Below are 15,567 nucleotides of genomic sequence, written 5' to 3' on the forward strand. Positions count from 1 at the left end.
TCCTGCGGAAAAGTGCCCAGGAGCGGTCCACTGATAAAATATTCATCTCCGCTATCGGTCACTTCCAGCCGCCTGGAGCCCCCGCGGTGACTCGGCCGGTCACGTCGTGCACGGAGCCGAAAGGGACCGTGCGCGGCCCCGGAACCTCCCCGGCCGCTCCGAGCCAGGGTCCCAAGCTCTGCGCTGAGGCATGGCCCCATCTCTCCCTCTCGCCGCCCTTCCCGGCCCTGTTTTCCATCTTGTCCCCACAGTGGTGGCCCCGGGGGCCCAGCGGCAGTCTCGGCAGGCGGACAGACAGACGGACAAGACAGACGGTCCGTATGTCGGTCGCCGCTCCTGCCCGGTGCCGCCACCGGGGGGCGCTCCGGCACCACGGATGGCCCCGGTGCGGCGCTGGGGCTCCGGAACGAGCGGAGCTGCGGCTGGGAGAAACCCGCAGTTTACCCCCTCCCTGTTTATCCCTGCTCCTCGCTATCTCTGTTCCGCGTCCCGAGTTTGCGCACCCGCTCCGAGAGGAAGGTGACAACCCGTATTTTAGCCCGAAGGGGTCCCGGAGGACCGCGAGCGTTACCGGGGATGCCGTTCCCGACGGGTGCGGGGCCCCCTGGGATGCTCTGTCTGGGCCCTCGGGCAGAGAAGGGCCCGGCTATTTCGCCGTGTCACTCTTTGGCACGGCGTGCTGCAGAGGCCGGAACACGTCCGGTGACCCGGGAGGCACCCTAGAGAGAGTAATGGGAGACCCTCGCGGAGCATGTCCCCCAGCGGATTATCAGATTTCGGAAGGTGAAGTTCCTGAAGGCACAGAATTTCAGACATGAGTTACGGGCGCGGATTTTCCGCGGGGTCCGAGGGAGGGTCGGGGCGGCCATGCGCCCCGTCCCTCAGCCCGGGGACCCGCACCCGCCCCGCCGCAGGCGGAGGGCTGTCGGAGGGAGTGTGTATTTAATGCAGGTTTAATGTATGTATGGCTGCATAGCGTTGAGGCTAGACACACCTGAACCGTGTCACAATGATTTTTATCACCTTTGCCCTCAAGGCTCCCGGGAGTGCCCGCGCTCCTTTGCAAAGTTGTGCCGGGGATCAGCCCAGCCTCGGGTCCTCCGCGGGGGCGGCGGGGACTGCGTGGAACCCCCTGCCCGGGGACACCCTCCGCGCCGCCGTCCGTCGAAGCCTGCCCGAAGACTCAATTTTTCCACTGCCCTCCCGTGTCCTCCCCGTTTGGGAAGCCTAGGGGAGGGAGGGGGCGGCGGGCCGGGCCCCTGCCTCCGGGCGCGCTGCCGCCGCGGCTCCCGTCTCATGCCGCAGGAATGCGCGGAGGTATGCGCCAGTTTCCAGAAGTGGATCCCCTTCCTTGCTGGAGCACAGCAGCGCATATATCACCCGGTGGCAGCAGTCCACCTTCCCTGAAGTTTCGTAACCGCTTACGAGGGTAAATTGAGAGTTGGGAACAGCCCTCTATTAAGTAGCAGATTGAGAAGAGGCTCTTCCCACTTGGAGAAGGCAAGTCTTCCCAGACAGACCCCTCGCATCGGGAGCTACAGTAATCGAGACGCCTCCTCTGCGCTCACTGTTGCCGCTGCTGCTGCTCCTCATTCGCCGCTGCTGCTACTTGCTGCTCCCTCCACAAGGTGCCCCCGGAGCTTCATCCTTTAACCTACTCCCTTTATCCAGGTCCGACGGCTGCGGCTCCCGCCGCTGCGGGCACCACCGGAGTCATCGCCGGAGGAGCTGTCCCGTCACGGACCCCGGCACCTTGCGGCCACCCCGGAAGGTCTGTGTGTGCCCGCGCAGGAGCGGGGTCCCCTGCCCGGCCCGCCGCCGCCCCCGGTGTCCCGCTCTGTCCGCACGCAGCACGCCCGCAGCCCCTTCCAGTGCACCTTGGGCTGGAAGCTGACGCGGGATTAGGAAGGAGCGTGTGTGCGCGCGTTGGGCATGCCAGAGCCGGCTGCAGGCGTGCGGCCGGGCGGGCGGAGAGGCTCAGGGCAGAGCGCCCCGGGGCTGCTGGCTGTCAGCCCGGGAAAGGCACGGGGAAGCACGGCGGGATGCCGGCCCCGAGCGCTGCCGGCGGACGGGTGCTGGGCAGAAAAGCGGGCAGGGGCGGTGGTGTCCCGGAGACGGAGGCTCGGGGCGGCCGGAGGCTCCAGGCGGAGCCGGCTGTCAGCGCCCAGGGCGCCTGCAGGCACGCTACCGCTGCGGCTTTGGCAGGAGCTCTCGCTTCCCTCCCTTGTGTGTGCAGCTGCCGGTGATGCTTTATCCTGCTTCCAGTTTTTTATATCTTTGATAGGTAGTGGATTTTTCCTGCGGTTTTTTTTCTTTTTTAGTTTACGTTAGTTTTTTCTTCTTGAAGGTGTTAAATGTCGTGCATTATGTTGTTTAGAAATGCTTTGGCTAAGCTTTTGTAGGTTGAATTAGCCTGAGATGGGACTGGCACTGTGAAAGCACGGGTTTGACTTTTTCTAAGTGGTCTCCAAAGATCAATAAGAAAACCTTTAATCCTGACACGAAGTCTGATGTGTCCCTGCCAGGAGGCGTCTTCTGCCACTTCTAGGGTTTCTTTCACACACCTAAATTCGCGAGAAGGAAACAGAGTTTTTAGGTTAGCAAATGAATGCTTTAAATGAGGTGGTGTATTTAATGAAATAAAAACTTGTATCAGGAATGGTAGACCTCCAGCAGTGGAGAATTCCTAGATGCCTTTGTGAGATGATTAATTTCTGTTGCTTTTCAAAACGATCAAAAGATGGCAGTCAAAGCTCGCATGAGATTATCAGGACAAAATGTCCTTTTGCGTTGAATTTAGGTGATCCTTAAACTCACTGCAGGATGCTGTAGATCTGCCCAGGGGCAGCCTTTTCCCATGCAGAGCAGTGATATGATTTTGAAGCTTTCAGAGCATTTTAAGACTAACCTTGGCCTTTCTTGTGTTAGGGACATTATGGTCAGTATTACTCTTCTGTTTAGCCGCTGGAGCTGCCATTAGACTGAAACCTTTGCTTAGAGTTTTGGTGAGCTTTTGGTATTTTTGTGCGCAGTTAAGGCATTTGGCTAAGGCAAGTATATACAGCTGCTCAAATGAAGCCTATTAAGCTCAGAGTCAGTAAATGGGAAATTCCTGGATCTCCATAGCATCTTCCCACCAAATGTGCCTTGATGGGTAGTTCTTTAGATGGTAGAAGAATATTCTTTTCCCTTTCAGTTGTTTCTGCAGACTAATGATTTATAGGTTTTCTTCTTTTGTTTTGCTCTTGGAACATTCCTGATAAAATCTGTTGCCTAATTGCTTTTGGAATTCTCTTTCCTGCAGCCTAATCATGATATATGAAGCATGTATGACTTTATTAATACAAATTGCCTCTCTCCTACTTCTTGAGATAGAAAATCTGAAACTATAGAAACACTTATATGCATGTGTAGGTTCACATTAGGCTTTACTTAGACAAGGAAATAATTTGGAAGTTTTGCTGGAGTAATTGGCAATAATTTTACATGAATTAGATCATATAGTTATGAAGGTATGGCTGTTTGCAATTAAGAGCCACTAACTTGGCCTAATCCCACTTCTTTTGCTAGACAACCTGCAGTGGTTGTGAGACTCTTATGCCTGTCAGCTTTATATAGCCCATTTTAAATATATTTTCTCTCAGGACATGTAAATGAATTATCAGATGTTGAAACATCATGGCTAGACAGACGTGTCAAATTTCAGATGTGTGTTATACACACTTCTGTATAACCTATTTCAGACTTTCAAGAAATGAAGAATAGCGCAATTGTAGGCAGAACCCCTCAAAAAAGTTTTATTACAGTTTCCAAACTGCCTTGAGACCAGTAAAACAAAGCTAACTAAGTGGTTCAACAGTTATGAAAAGGAACCGATTAAAATCCCCAGCTGAAAGAGACATTTAGTTGATCCAAAGCAGGAATGACCTCTGAATTAGCTATCATCACATTCAGTGATGAAGTCATGGAGCTCCCTTCTGGCTCCTGCCTGTGCGGAGGCACAGATCTTCACTGCTCTTCCCTGATCAAATTAACCCTAACTAGGTTAAAGCTCCATGTGCTTACTGTGATTGGAAAGGGTTCAGCAACAAAAGGCACATTATTGCGAGACGAGACTCTCCAGTTAGTCATACAAATCTTTTGTCGTCTTGGATAGCTTTCAAGTCTAGAGGTTTCAACCTGGTCCCGTGGGTGGGGGTTGGGGATAAGGGAACAAAGTGAAATCCACGGTTTGTCTTTTTTATGTTTCATGAATACACCAACGCAATCCTTTAATCCACATGTATCATTTCCTTTTCGTTTCTCCCCCTTCCTCTCTTCCCCATCATTGCAGATTCATTCATGTTGTTGTGATCTGAAAGGGCAGAAATGAAGACAGCGCTGTGCTCGGCAGTCGCTGCTCTGTGTGCAGCCGCCCTCCTCTCCTCCATCGAGGCTGAAGGTAACCTTCTCCTCCCTGCCCTCTTGCCCCAGTGCCCTGCTGACGAGCAAACCTCCCAATCAGCCTTGAGCTATTGGCTCTCTCCCTCTCTGTTTATGAGTGTGAATACTTCACCTTCTTTCTTTCTCTCCTTCAGAGAAACGCCTCTCCTTCCTTGCCCAGCTCCTTCTGTGTTCTGTTTCTCCCGGCTAGTGAGCCGGACCGTAGCTCCCTCTCTCTGTCCCTCTGGTGTGCTGTCCACACCACCCCACAGACAGGACGTGGGCCAGCTGCTGTGGCCACCCGGGCGCAGTGCCCCGAGGAGCCCTTTGCCACTGGTGGGCAGCCCGGCGTGGCCGGGGACGTGGCTCTGCCCCCAGGATGGACCAAGAAGGGCTGGTCTCTGGCCTCTTTTAGTACTGTTGAGAGAGGAAACGGAAAACCTACTATTCAACAACCCGCAACTTTGTAATAAAATGCTCCAACAGTCTGGCTCTCTGCGCCTGTGTGTTTTGTCCAGCTGGACGCCTCGCCCCTGCCCCACCGGCCTGCCGGTGCATCGGCCTCCCCTGCTCGGCGGGGCGACCCCCGGCTGAGCCCTGGGGTGGCCGGACCCTCCCTCAGGGACGCCTCAGCTTCTGTATTGGTTCTGACCTGGGGAACACGCCTGGGGAGGTGCTGGCAGTGCTGTGACACGCGCCATGGGTGCTGCTGAAGGGAAGGCTGGGCCAGGCCTTGCTGTAGCAGCCGGTGCTCCAAGGCTCTGGCAGGCATGTGGTACTGTCACCTCCAAAAAGGCTTTCCTTTGCCTTCTCCTCCTCTTCCTCAGCTCTCAGTGCAGTCTCTCTGGATGCTGAGGCCCCTGGCAGCCCTGGCAGCATCCTGCCTCCATCTGAAGATGTGGGGAGACCCATCTTCACTGCCACACTTGCCACAGCACGGCTCAGCATGGCCTGGCCTGGCATTTGCTCCCCGGTGGATTAACAGCAGCTGTGTCCTGTGCCCTCAGTGTGAACTGCTTGGCTTTGTGGTCATAGTCATGGCATTTCTGCCAGCAATGGCTTCCAGGGAAGTAAAAAGGCTGAACGTCCTGCACTGAAATGACTTGATCTGACCTCTGCGACTCGACTCCATTGTAGGTGTGAACACCCTTGGATTTACTGGAAAAAAACAGAAACCAGCAACTGATAACTATTTTTTTTCCTTCCTTTTCTTTCTGTCTTGAGCTGAAACAAATTCCCTGATCATGGCTTGCCACAAGATCCCTTGTCTGGACCTGGTCACTTTGGCTGATCTCTTCTAAAAGCATGGGATGTCAGAGATGCCTCTGCAGTGTTTGCCCCCTAAGCGGTAGTAATAGTGCTTGCTTGGGGCATGCAGATGTAAAATACACTGGCTTTCTGGAAAAAGATGGCATTTTTGCCAGTAGCGCAACATCTGGTCATCCTCGGGGTGAATCAGTCCATTGCCTTGCTCTCGTGCTGTGTTGCTATTGGCAAAGGAACCGAAAAAGGTCATTTGAAGTCATTTCAGAGTTGCATTTGAAACACAGGACTGCTGTGCCAGAGAAAGCAGAGAAAGTGTACATTTTTGATGGAGGAAGGGAGTGGATGTGTTTGTGCATTCTTCCCCATCTTAGAAGGGAGCTCGCTTAGAGCTGGAGTAATATTGCTGTTGTCCTGCACTATGATTTACATATGTGGAGTATGTTATTTTGGAACGTAAGCGAAGGTGTTTTATTTAGCTATAGTGTAGACTAAACCAGCCATAACTTTAGTTATGTTAAAGCAAGCTACAGAAATATATTTGGAGCAGCAGAATTATAATAGCAAATCTTGACACATAGCTGGATGACCTTGATTAGATGTTGTAGGATGCACTATTGCCAAGCAAAAGAGTGGATCTTGAGAGTTGTAGAGGGCTCTTGGACAGAACTTACATTACTTTGCACTCAGAAATGTTTGATAAATAAAATACCTAATTTACAGTGATCATGTTTCTATGAGAAAATTCTCCTAGCTCCAGAGTTTTGAAGTAAGAGCAGGGAAGTGTGGGGTGAAAAATTGTGGTGCTGAAAATGGAGTGAGAAGTAGTGGTGCTGAAAATGAAAGTTCAAAACTAGGAGTGCCTTAGAACTTGCTGTGGTGGGAACTGCTTTTGTAGAGTTTTTTACAGTGGGTTTTTTGTTTGCACTATACTGATCATTCTTCTGTACTGTTTTAATTTTGTACTGCAAGTTTGCATAATTTTGTAAATTGCATCTTATTTACTTTTGCAAGTTATTTCCTTAATTATTTGTTTACTTTATGTTGGCGTCAGTGCAACTTAGATCCTGTTTGCTGAACTGACTTTCTCCTGTGAACATTTGTCCATTGGTCTTATTTTTCCAAATTTCAGATCTCTTTGTGGCAAAGCTGTCCTCTCCCATCAGTCAGTCAGTCAGTCAGTCAGTCCTGTTTCTCTTTTCTTGCTTCTTTTTGACTCTCCATGTACCATTCACAGGACATGCATTTTAAAATTTCTTTCCCAAAGATGTGGGTAGACACTTGATGGGATGAAAAAGTGAGACCAGAATAAAGGAGAGGGCCATTTAATGTGATGAAGATTCTTGATATGATGTGAAAAGATGGGGTGAGAGCAGAGGAAAGAAAAAGCTTAATTTTATTTTCTGCCCTCCTTCAGCTTTCATTTTTCAGTCTCCCCTGGGAGCAGATCTGGTGTTTATCTGATGCTGCTATCCACAGATTCCTGAACTTTCAAGTATGAAACTGATTCTTCATCAGCATCACAGCTGCTCTGAAGTCCTTTGTGAGGACTGTGCTCTGCTGCTCTTGGCAATGAGCAGTAAGTGAGCTGCAGTAATGGCATTAGAGCTTTTCTACAGAGGTACAGCAGAACAGGAGTAGAGAGGGGGAAAGCCCTCATATAGTCTAAATGCATTCATGCCCTTTCACTGGGGAAGTTGTTTGTTTACGGTGGTCAAGGAAGCAAATCTGTTTTCATGCTCAGCATTTTTACTCTTTTCTTTTACAGTGAAATTCTTGCTTTATTTTGCAATCCTTCTGATATCTATCTCCCAGCTTAAACTCCTTGTGTGTGATTCTATATTTTACACTTAAACATAAAGGTGTTTAAACATAAAATTGTTTTGTGCCTTTTTAGTCCAGAACAGCAATATTCCAGTGCATTCCATATCTGTCCACATGTCAGAATTTCTTTCTGTTAGAGTATTTTATTCATCTGTGATCACAAAGAGCCAAGGGCTCTTATTCTAGTCATAGTTAGGTACACTGGCATGTGAAGAATCTATTAATTATAACTTCCAGTTACTACTGTGATGTTGTCATGGCTTCTGTAGCATATCATGTTTCTTAATACAGAGGGATTTTCAAAGGCACAGGAAAGAAATGAGGAAATAATTGGTTTTGTGTAGCCTAACTGAGCTTCTGAAGGTGCTGACTTTTCAGTTTTCCAGGAATTGGTTCAGACCTAGAAAAGTTTTCTAGGCTGGAGGTAGGCAAGGAGGGCATCACTGATCCAGGTGTGGAACCTTTGTGTTGTGCATGAAAAGGTTTGTCTGGTGAAAAATCTGTTAACAGGACACCAGTATAGTAAGTGACAAATAATTGCAGCATAGTAGTTGCAAAGGATTAGAATTTTTGGCTTGTAATAAAGCTGTATTGAGTACATTAATTTTCATTGACTGAATGATTTAGAGGTGATTTGGGATAGCTAAAACTTTTGAAGTTTTCAAACTGGTTTGAAAACTTTGAAAAGTTTGAAAATGGTAGAACCATTTTTTTATTACCTTTTGATGGCAATATCTTTTGAGAAAAAATCTGTTGATTTCAAAGTTCCTAAATAGAGAGCCATGTAGATTGGCATTGGAATTTTTATATACTTAAGGGTGACTATACTTTTTCCTGCTGCTAATTAGAAACAAAATATCCATGCATGTGTAAGTGTATATACACATGCATATACATATATATGCACACAGGTGTAAAATTTGGTAAATATTCATACATACAATGTGTGTATATGTACATGGGTTATGTTGAGATATGTATGTCTTTATTTGTACAGGTATATAGTTTTATATGAATTTTTGAAAGTACATTTATGAGCTGTACATCTTCAATTTTGAAGAAGTTTCATAAACATATATAAAATTAAAAATGCCAAGATACAGATGGCAATGTTTATTATGATTGGCAATGAATATTTAACAAGTCTAATAACTGCTCTTTTTAGAAGCTGCTCTTTACTACCTTTCTAGGCTGTAGGTCATTCCAGTCACATTGACAATGCAGGCTTCAGAGGAGCTTAACTGGGGTCATGATCTAGTTAGTTGTACCAAATTCATGCCATTTCTGAAAAAAATAGTAAATTAAGAGTTCTGGCATCTTCCAGGCTCAGCAGGCCTTATCACTGGGATGGTTAGGCTGAGCTTACTCTTCAGCTTCTGTAGATTGTATAATATGTTAGCATGGGCTAACACATTATTTTACATGCTAGTTGTAGTGTGTCCTTTCCAGTGATAGAATCACAAAATATGTTTCACGTAGGAATTGTGGATGGCAGCTACTTCCAACTTATATCACTTCTAAATCTGCTTCTAGATATAAATTACTTGATATTCCAGTTTCATTTTATTTCTGTCTTGTTGAGGTATTCATTGGGATCCTCTAGCAGTCACATTGTGTTATCTGCAAAAAGCTGCAAAATTTTTATATTTCCTGTGAAGTAATACAAGCTAATATAAGACATATAAGACCTGCATAGCATGAGAAAGATGCTTTGCCCTCTTTTTTTTTTATTCAGAAATTATAACCTTATTACATGTGTATATAACACAAAAACTGGCAATGTTTTAAGTATATTAGATATTATTTTTTTCTTTTTTTTTTCTTTTGTGATGCATAATATAGAAGATCCAGTTGAGGAAATGATCATAACACAATTCTAAGGATGGTCAAAATTAATGCTGTGGAAACATGATTGTTGTACAGCAGGATATGTTTTTGCTACTCTGGAAACCTGTAGGGGAGCCATGCATTTCTGTGCTTCAACAGGTGGATCACCGTATGAAGGCGATACTACAACACCATGACACGTTGTGATCATGATCCTGTACCTTGACAAGTCAGTGAGAGGTTTGGCATGGATTTTGATGGACACAGGATCAGCAGTGTCACTACAATAAGAATAGGTGCAACTTCACTGCTGCAAGCAGCCTGACATCAAGACTGCTTGCTGGAGTTAAGCTGCACTCACACATAAGATTTTGTTGAGTGAAGTTTTAAGGTTTGTCCCTGTAAAGGGACAAACTCCTACTACAACAAGGGGCATTTTTTTCCTAGAGTCTGGTTTGATTCAGTATTGCAAATGTATTATTTTTCCACTGATGAATTCCTTTCTGGAGAAAAATTTTAATGAGATGGAGTAACAGTTGCCCTGTTTCATTATCACAATAAGGTTTTTATCATCTAAACATTTTTCTGTACTTCAGATCAGCTTACTACTTTCAGTCATATGACCATGGTTTGGTCTTCACCCCACAGCTGGATTCACTTGGGTGAAATCTGACCCCTGTGAAGGTCCATGGATGTTTTGGAGATTCTTTTTGAGTATCAAAAGCTCACAGGCCATCTGGAAGACATTTTGATGACATTGGATCCAAACAGCTTTTTTTTTTTTTTCACTCAAGAAAGATTCCTTTTTGGATTTCTATGGGAGAAGTATTCAGTGCTTGAGTTTGATAAGCCAGCCATAGGCTGAGAATAAATGGATTTAAAGTACAGCAATGAAAGCGGGGATTAGGTGTCAGACATAAATATGATGATAAAGGCAGTGATGTTTTGGTGTAATTTCTGTGGGAAGCTGTCAGTCTTGACAATAGTGGAGGTCTTTAAGAATGATCTCAGGAAAACGTCAGGAATGACACAGGGTGGCCAATCTTGTCTTGACCATGGGATGGATAAGGGGGCTTTCAAGTTCCCCTGCAGTGCCATTGTTTATGATCACCTGGATGAATGGATACATCACTCATGTGTCAATGTACTATTCTTGTTACCTGCCGAGACCCACATCTGAATTTTCATAAAATGGAAAAACATCCATTAAAGTGCTAAAGACTTTTCCTCACAGCCAGCTTTTTCAGTTTATCTGGAATCCGGTCATTTGGATATCAACAAGCTGGGCTGCTGCTGTCCTTCAGCAGTTAAAGCCTAAAGTCTCTGCTGCAACATGCCAATTTACTTGCAAGGTTGGTGGTGCTACTTTTTCCATGTACTGAATTTTTTTTAAAAGCATGCTCAGGTCAGTTGTCTCTGCCTTTGCATTAAATTTGTCCTGAGCCATTGCTACTGAAACAATATTTTATAATGATATTCTTATAATCTAAATGTATTTTACTATTAACATGTGTTGCATGATTTTGATACTAAGTAACTACCCTGCCATCTCTAGCATTGTGATACTCATAAACTGAATGATGAATAAACTGTGCATGCAGGTTAATGGTCTAATCTCACTGCCTGTGTATGGACAACAGGAAAAATAACATTTACTTCAGTACTAGTGTTATCTATTGTATCAGTATTATAAAGCCATATTATCCTATGGTTGGAAATTACAGAAAATTAAAAGGAAAAAATGTCATATATTTTTAGCTCAGTTTTACTTTTTGTAATTGGACAGTGTCTTTTCATAATTAAACATTCTAGCATTTACTACTTTACCTGCTTTTAAAATGATATTCAAATCTGATATGAAATCTGACATATGATGGAGATCTTCTGTGAAACAGAAGATCTGTCTTTTAAAAATGCCTGCAAAACTCTCTCACTAGTAGTTAAGGAAAGTATGGCTAGATCTAATCTTACTTTTTAGACCTATTTAAACAATAATATATAATACACCTACCATGCACTGACAGTGAGTCAGTAAAATACTGCATGAATAAGCATGAAAATTTTAAAAAGAGAATATCATTATAAAATATTTATTAAATGTCTTTGTGTAATGAACCTTGTACATGGAGGCTTTGTCCACTGTGGGAAGCTAAAAAACCAATAATCAACATTTCATTTACGTATGCATGATGCTGCAAATTAGCATATATAAACTATTTCTTTCTGTACTGTTCAGTTACTTCTGTCATCAGCTCCTATAAGTTTTATTTGCAGTCATTTGTTCAGTTCACTGGTGCCCTCTTTGCCGTTTTCTATAAATTCTGTAAAATAAATGTCCTTAAATACATTTTGATGTTGTCTCTTCATAATTAACCATTGTGTTGTTTGGAACCATACTGGCATTTTATGTTAAAATGCCACTATTAGTATGGGTACACCTGCTGCAAAGGGAACATGAAAACATAGTTTACACCTTTGAAATTGTACAGAAATCTGGTGTAAACAGGTAGAATTTTATTTTTGAGAACTTCGCATCAGCTTGAATATTTTGGCAAATTGCAACCACTATTAATGCCATTTATTATTCCCTTAGTTCCTAAATCCTTTGTTGCTATATGCAAAGTATGCCACTTTAGTGGCTTCTAGGAACAAAGGGGTTGAGTTCTCCATATTTTGTAATATAATGATACATCAGTGTATCATTATTGCTTATATACATTTTGCATGTATATTCCTATCTAGACCCTAACAGAAATTGTTTTACTGAACATTAAATGCCCAGTCTTTTCCTATATTCTTTAAATAGTTTATTTTCTCTGCCAAGTTTCTAGTTTCAGTGAAATTGATAAGAAATACAATATGCAGAGACTATATAAAAAAACCTGATCAATTCTTTGATGTCTAATTAAGAAGAGTACTGTGTTCTCCACATTCTAAATGATCTCATGATATTGTAAGCAGGTTGTGATTTGGCATGCTTGTACGGATTGCACCCAGCATGTAAAAAAAATTCCTTTAATTGTTATGTGAAATGTTTGCATATGTGGTGATTATCTGTGAACTCATTGTACTTGTATCCAAATGTGTTTTCTATTGTGCTTGATTTTGCTGGCCATTCTTGAATGTCTTGGCAACTCAAGAAACATATGTTCTGTGCTGTCCTCTGTAATGCATATACTCTTTGATGTTTTGTCATATTTTGTCAGCTTTTATTTTACTCTTTTTCCAACAATATATCTTTATATTTGTTGGAAACAAATTTATGCAAAGACAATTTTAGTAAGCTTTGCTCAACACTGTTTTATTTATTCATTTGCCAAAACTTGTTCAAGATTTTAAACATCTACCTGGTATAAATCTTTTGCAGTTAACCCACCATCAGACTTGAATTTTACAATTATAGATGAACATAATGTTCAAATGTCATGGAAAAGGCCACTGGATGCAATAGTGGGTTACAGAATAACTGTGGTTCCAACAAATGGTGAGTTCTGTCAAATTTTTTAATGTGATTACAAGCTTTGAAATATTGAGTTTATTTTTGCCTATATCTAACTTAGGTATGAGAGTAGCCATTAAAATCTTTTGTAAGTTAGTGATCAAGCCTGGGTAGCAGCAAAGGGCATACAGGAAAAACAGTTATTCTTCCAAGTTAGAGCTATTCTTGCCTTAGTGTTTACCATTTTGGGACTGCAAGTAACAAGTTTTGGATGCCTTTGCTTTGTAAGTGGCAAAAGCAGGTAGAATCATCATTCTGCTCCTCTTCTATGCTTTCAGCTTAAAGTTCAAGAATTATATTATGCTGTGTAAGACAGCCATTATTCTATTTCACTTTGAGAAATAATCAGTGTGAAAGTGATATTGAATCAGAACAGGACATGATTTGTTAGATGATAGTACATTTTTTATGCACATTTCAAGTCTCAAATTTCCTGGAATTTATTAAACACTTTAGCATTTTTTTTCACTATTAAAAAATACATTAGCTTAAAGTTTCATGTTTCAATATTTATACTTCATGAAAACAGAAAGTGCATAATTCTAAAATTATTATTTTGTTTGAGATAGGCTGTTGCCTGTTGCATTTTGTTTTACAATCAGCTTATCAATATTACTGGATTTTAAGTCTGCATTGAGTGTTTTATATATTTATTGCAGATGGACCTACTAAAGAATTTACTCTTTCACCTAGCACTACCCAAACTGTCATATCAGATCTTATACCTGATGTAGAGTATATTGTATCAATAGCTTCATATGACAACAGAGAGGAGAGTCTGCCTGTTTTTGGCCAGCTGACAAGTAAGTAGCTGCAGTACAATTAAAACGCAAATTAAGAAAACTGAGCGGTCATTCACAAAACTTGGCTTTGATCCAGTTCTCCAACAAAATTGCCACATACCTAAGCTCTCCTTTGATGAAACTGTCTGAACAGCTTTTTTCCATTAGTCCTAGTAGAAGCAGAGAAAATTTGCAAGAGATCAAAGGACACTAACACGGATATAGTGTCTGCCAGCCCTATAGAATTCTTGGCAGGAGGCCACTATGTTTTTTGAGCTATACCTACTTCCAATAAATTGCATCTGCTGAATTCAAGGGGAAGAAAATTGACCTCAGTAACAAATGAATGGAACTGGCATCCTGTGTGAGCAAGCAAATTATATTCATCAAATAATAATAAAATGTGACACAATATACCTAAATGCATACTAAAATATGGAATTTAAGCTTTAATAATTTATATGAATAATTAAAAAGCATAAAATAAATTTAATTAAATAAAAAGGCATAGCAGACTCTTTTCTATGACACATTTTGTATCATGTCTCAGGCTTCACAAAGAGCCATGGGAAAATTATCAATTCTCCTATGTGTTAGAGACGGGTAATACTGGTATTTCTTCCAGGCATGTTGCAGCTAATTTTCAGGAATTTTGTACATCTACAAGATGTACAAATACAGAAGATTCTTAGATATTTACATTTTGGTATTTTGTGTCATGCTGAATACTATGTTGTCAAATCTGGAAGTACAGATGGTATATTCAGGATCTGCATTTATGTTTTTTTTTGTTCTGAGGCTTGTTAGATGCATGTCTCTAATTCCTTATGTGCTTTTCTTTGATGTTTAAAAATTTAACCCTGTTTCCCCCATTTATTCTGTCTATGTTGTGCTTTGTGTAGTTCAGACAGGCGGCCCAGGGATACCAGAGGAAAAGAAGGTTGAGGCTCAATTACAAAGTAAGGTGCTTTGCTTTTCAACTTATCCAAAATTTATCTTATCTGAAGTCTAGCTCACAAAGTTAAACTGTGTTTCTGTGCTACCTACCAAGAAGTAAACTTGTAAAGTTGTGCAGAGTTGAGAAAACTTGTCAAGGGACTTGTGATAGAAAGACAAGTTGCATTGAAAGATTAAGGTACAAAGTTGGTACTGAAGCTAGGGATTTCATGCGACTAACCTGAGCAAGTCCATGAGTGTCTTGGTCCTATCAACAAAAGGTGTTGTGCTGTGAATAAAAGGCTTTGCAGAAGAACCTGTGCAGCTACAATGGGAAAATAAAGATGTGAGGCACAAATGGTAACAAAATAAAATTTTTCTGTAACATCAAATCATTGCAAAAAGTTTTGTATGGGTGTTTTCATCTGTTGTGGCATAACAGATCTTGTGGATTAGCGTGAAAGGTGTCTCAAAGCAGCTCCATTTTGATAATGGCTGTTAGAAAACTCATATGGGTGTTCACTTATGTGAGTAATGTTTCCCCAAGCAAAGTATCCCAGATAAGATCAATCTTTTTTTAATTATCTGTTTGCTTTGGCTTTTACCTACTAAGTTTCATTCGACATTTCTCACTGATTTGTAAGAATGCAATTGCTAATTTGCTAATAGAGTTGATTTTCCTTTTTTCCCTGTTGTGTTCCAGGATGCTCCATAAGTGCAATGACAGATTTAGTTTTCCTGGTAGATGGTTCATGGAGTGTAGGAAGAAATAACTTTGGATATATTCTGGACTTCATGGTTGCTCTTGTATCAGCTTTTGACATTGGGGAAGAAAAGACAAGAGTTGGAGTTGTTCAGTACAGTTCAGATACAAGAACAGAGTTCAATTTAAATCAGTATTTCAGAAGAAGTGATCTGATTGATGCAATTAAAAGGATACCTTACAAAGGTGGCAACACAATGACAGGTACAGATTTCGCACATACATGTTTATTCAGCATTTGATTTTATAGT

The 15,567-nt window shown here is 42.5% G+C and overlaps 1 protein-coding gene across 1 annotated transcript in view; it reads left to right on the forward strand.

The window, feature by feature from the left end:
• The first annotated feature begins 1,425 nt into the window (after positions 1-1,425).
• The window catches only part of COL12A1 (collagen type XII alpha 1 chain), a 97,967-nt gene continuing 83,825 nt past the window's right edge, over positions 1,426-15,567 (forward strand). Inside the window, exons 1-6 of the mRNA XM_041410635.1 lie at positions 1,426-1,771; positions 4,334-4,441; positions 12,704-12,820; positions 13,495-13,638; positions 14,520-14,576; positions 15,257-15,520. Of these exons, the coding sequence (XP_041266569.1) occupies positions 4,369-4,441; positions 12,704-12,820; positions 13,495-13,638; positions 14,520-14,576; positions 15,257-15,520 (655 nt within the window). The 5' untranslated portion in view covers positions 1,426-1,771; positions 4,334-4,368. The remainder of the gene's footprint in view (positions 1,772-4,333; positions 4,442-12,703; positions 12,821-13,494; positions 13,639-14,519; positions 14,577-15,256; positions 15,521-15,567) is intronic.

Source organism: Onychostruthus taczanowskii, unplaced genomic scaffold (genome assembly GCF_017590055.1).
Source record: "Onychostruthus taczanowskii isolate IOZ18803 unplaced genomic scaffold, ASM1759005v1 scaffold33, whole genome shotgun sequence".
Classification (NCBI taxonomy): Eukaryota; Metazoa; Chordata; class Aves; order Passeriformes; family Passeridae; genus Onychostruthus; species Onychostruthus taczanowskii.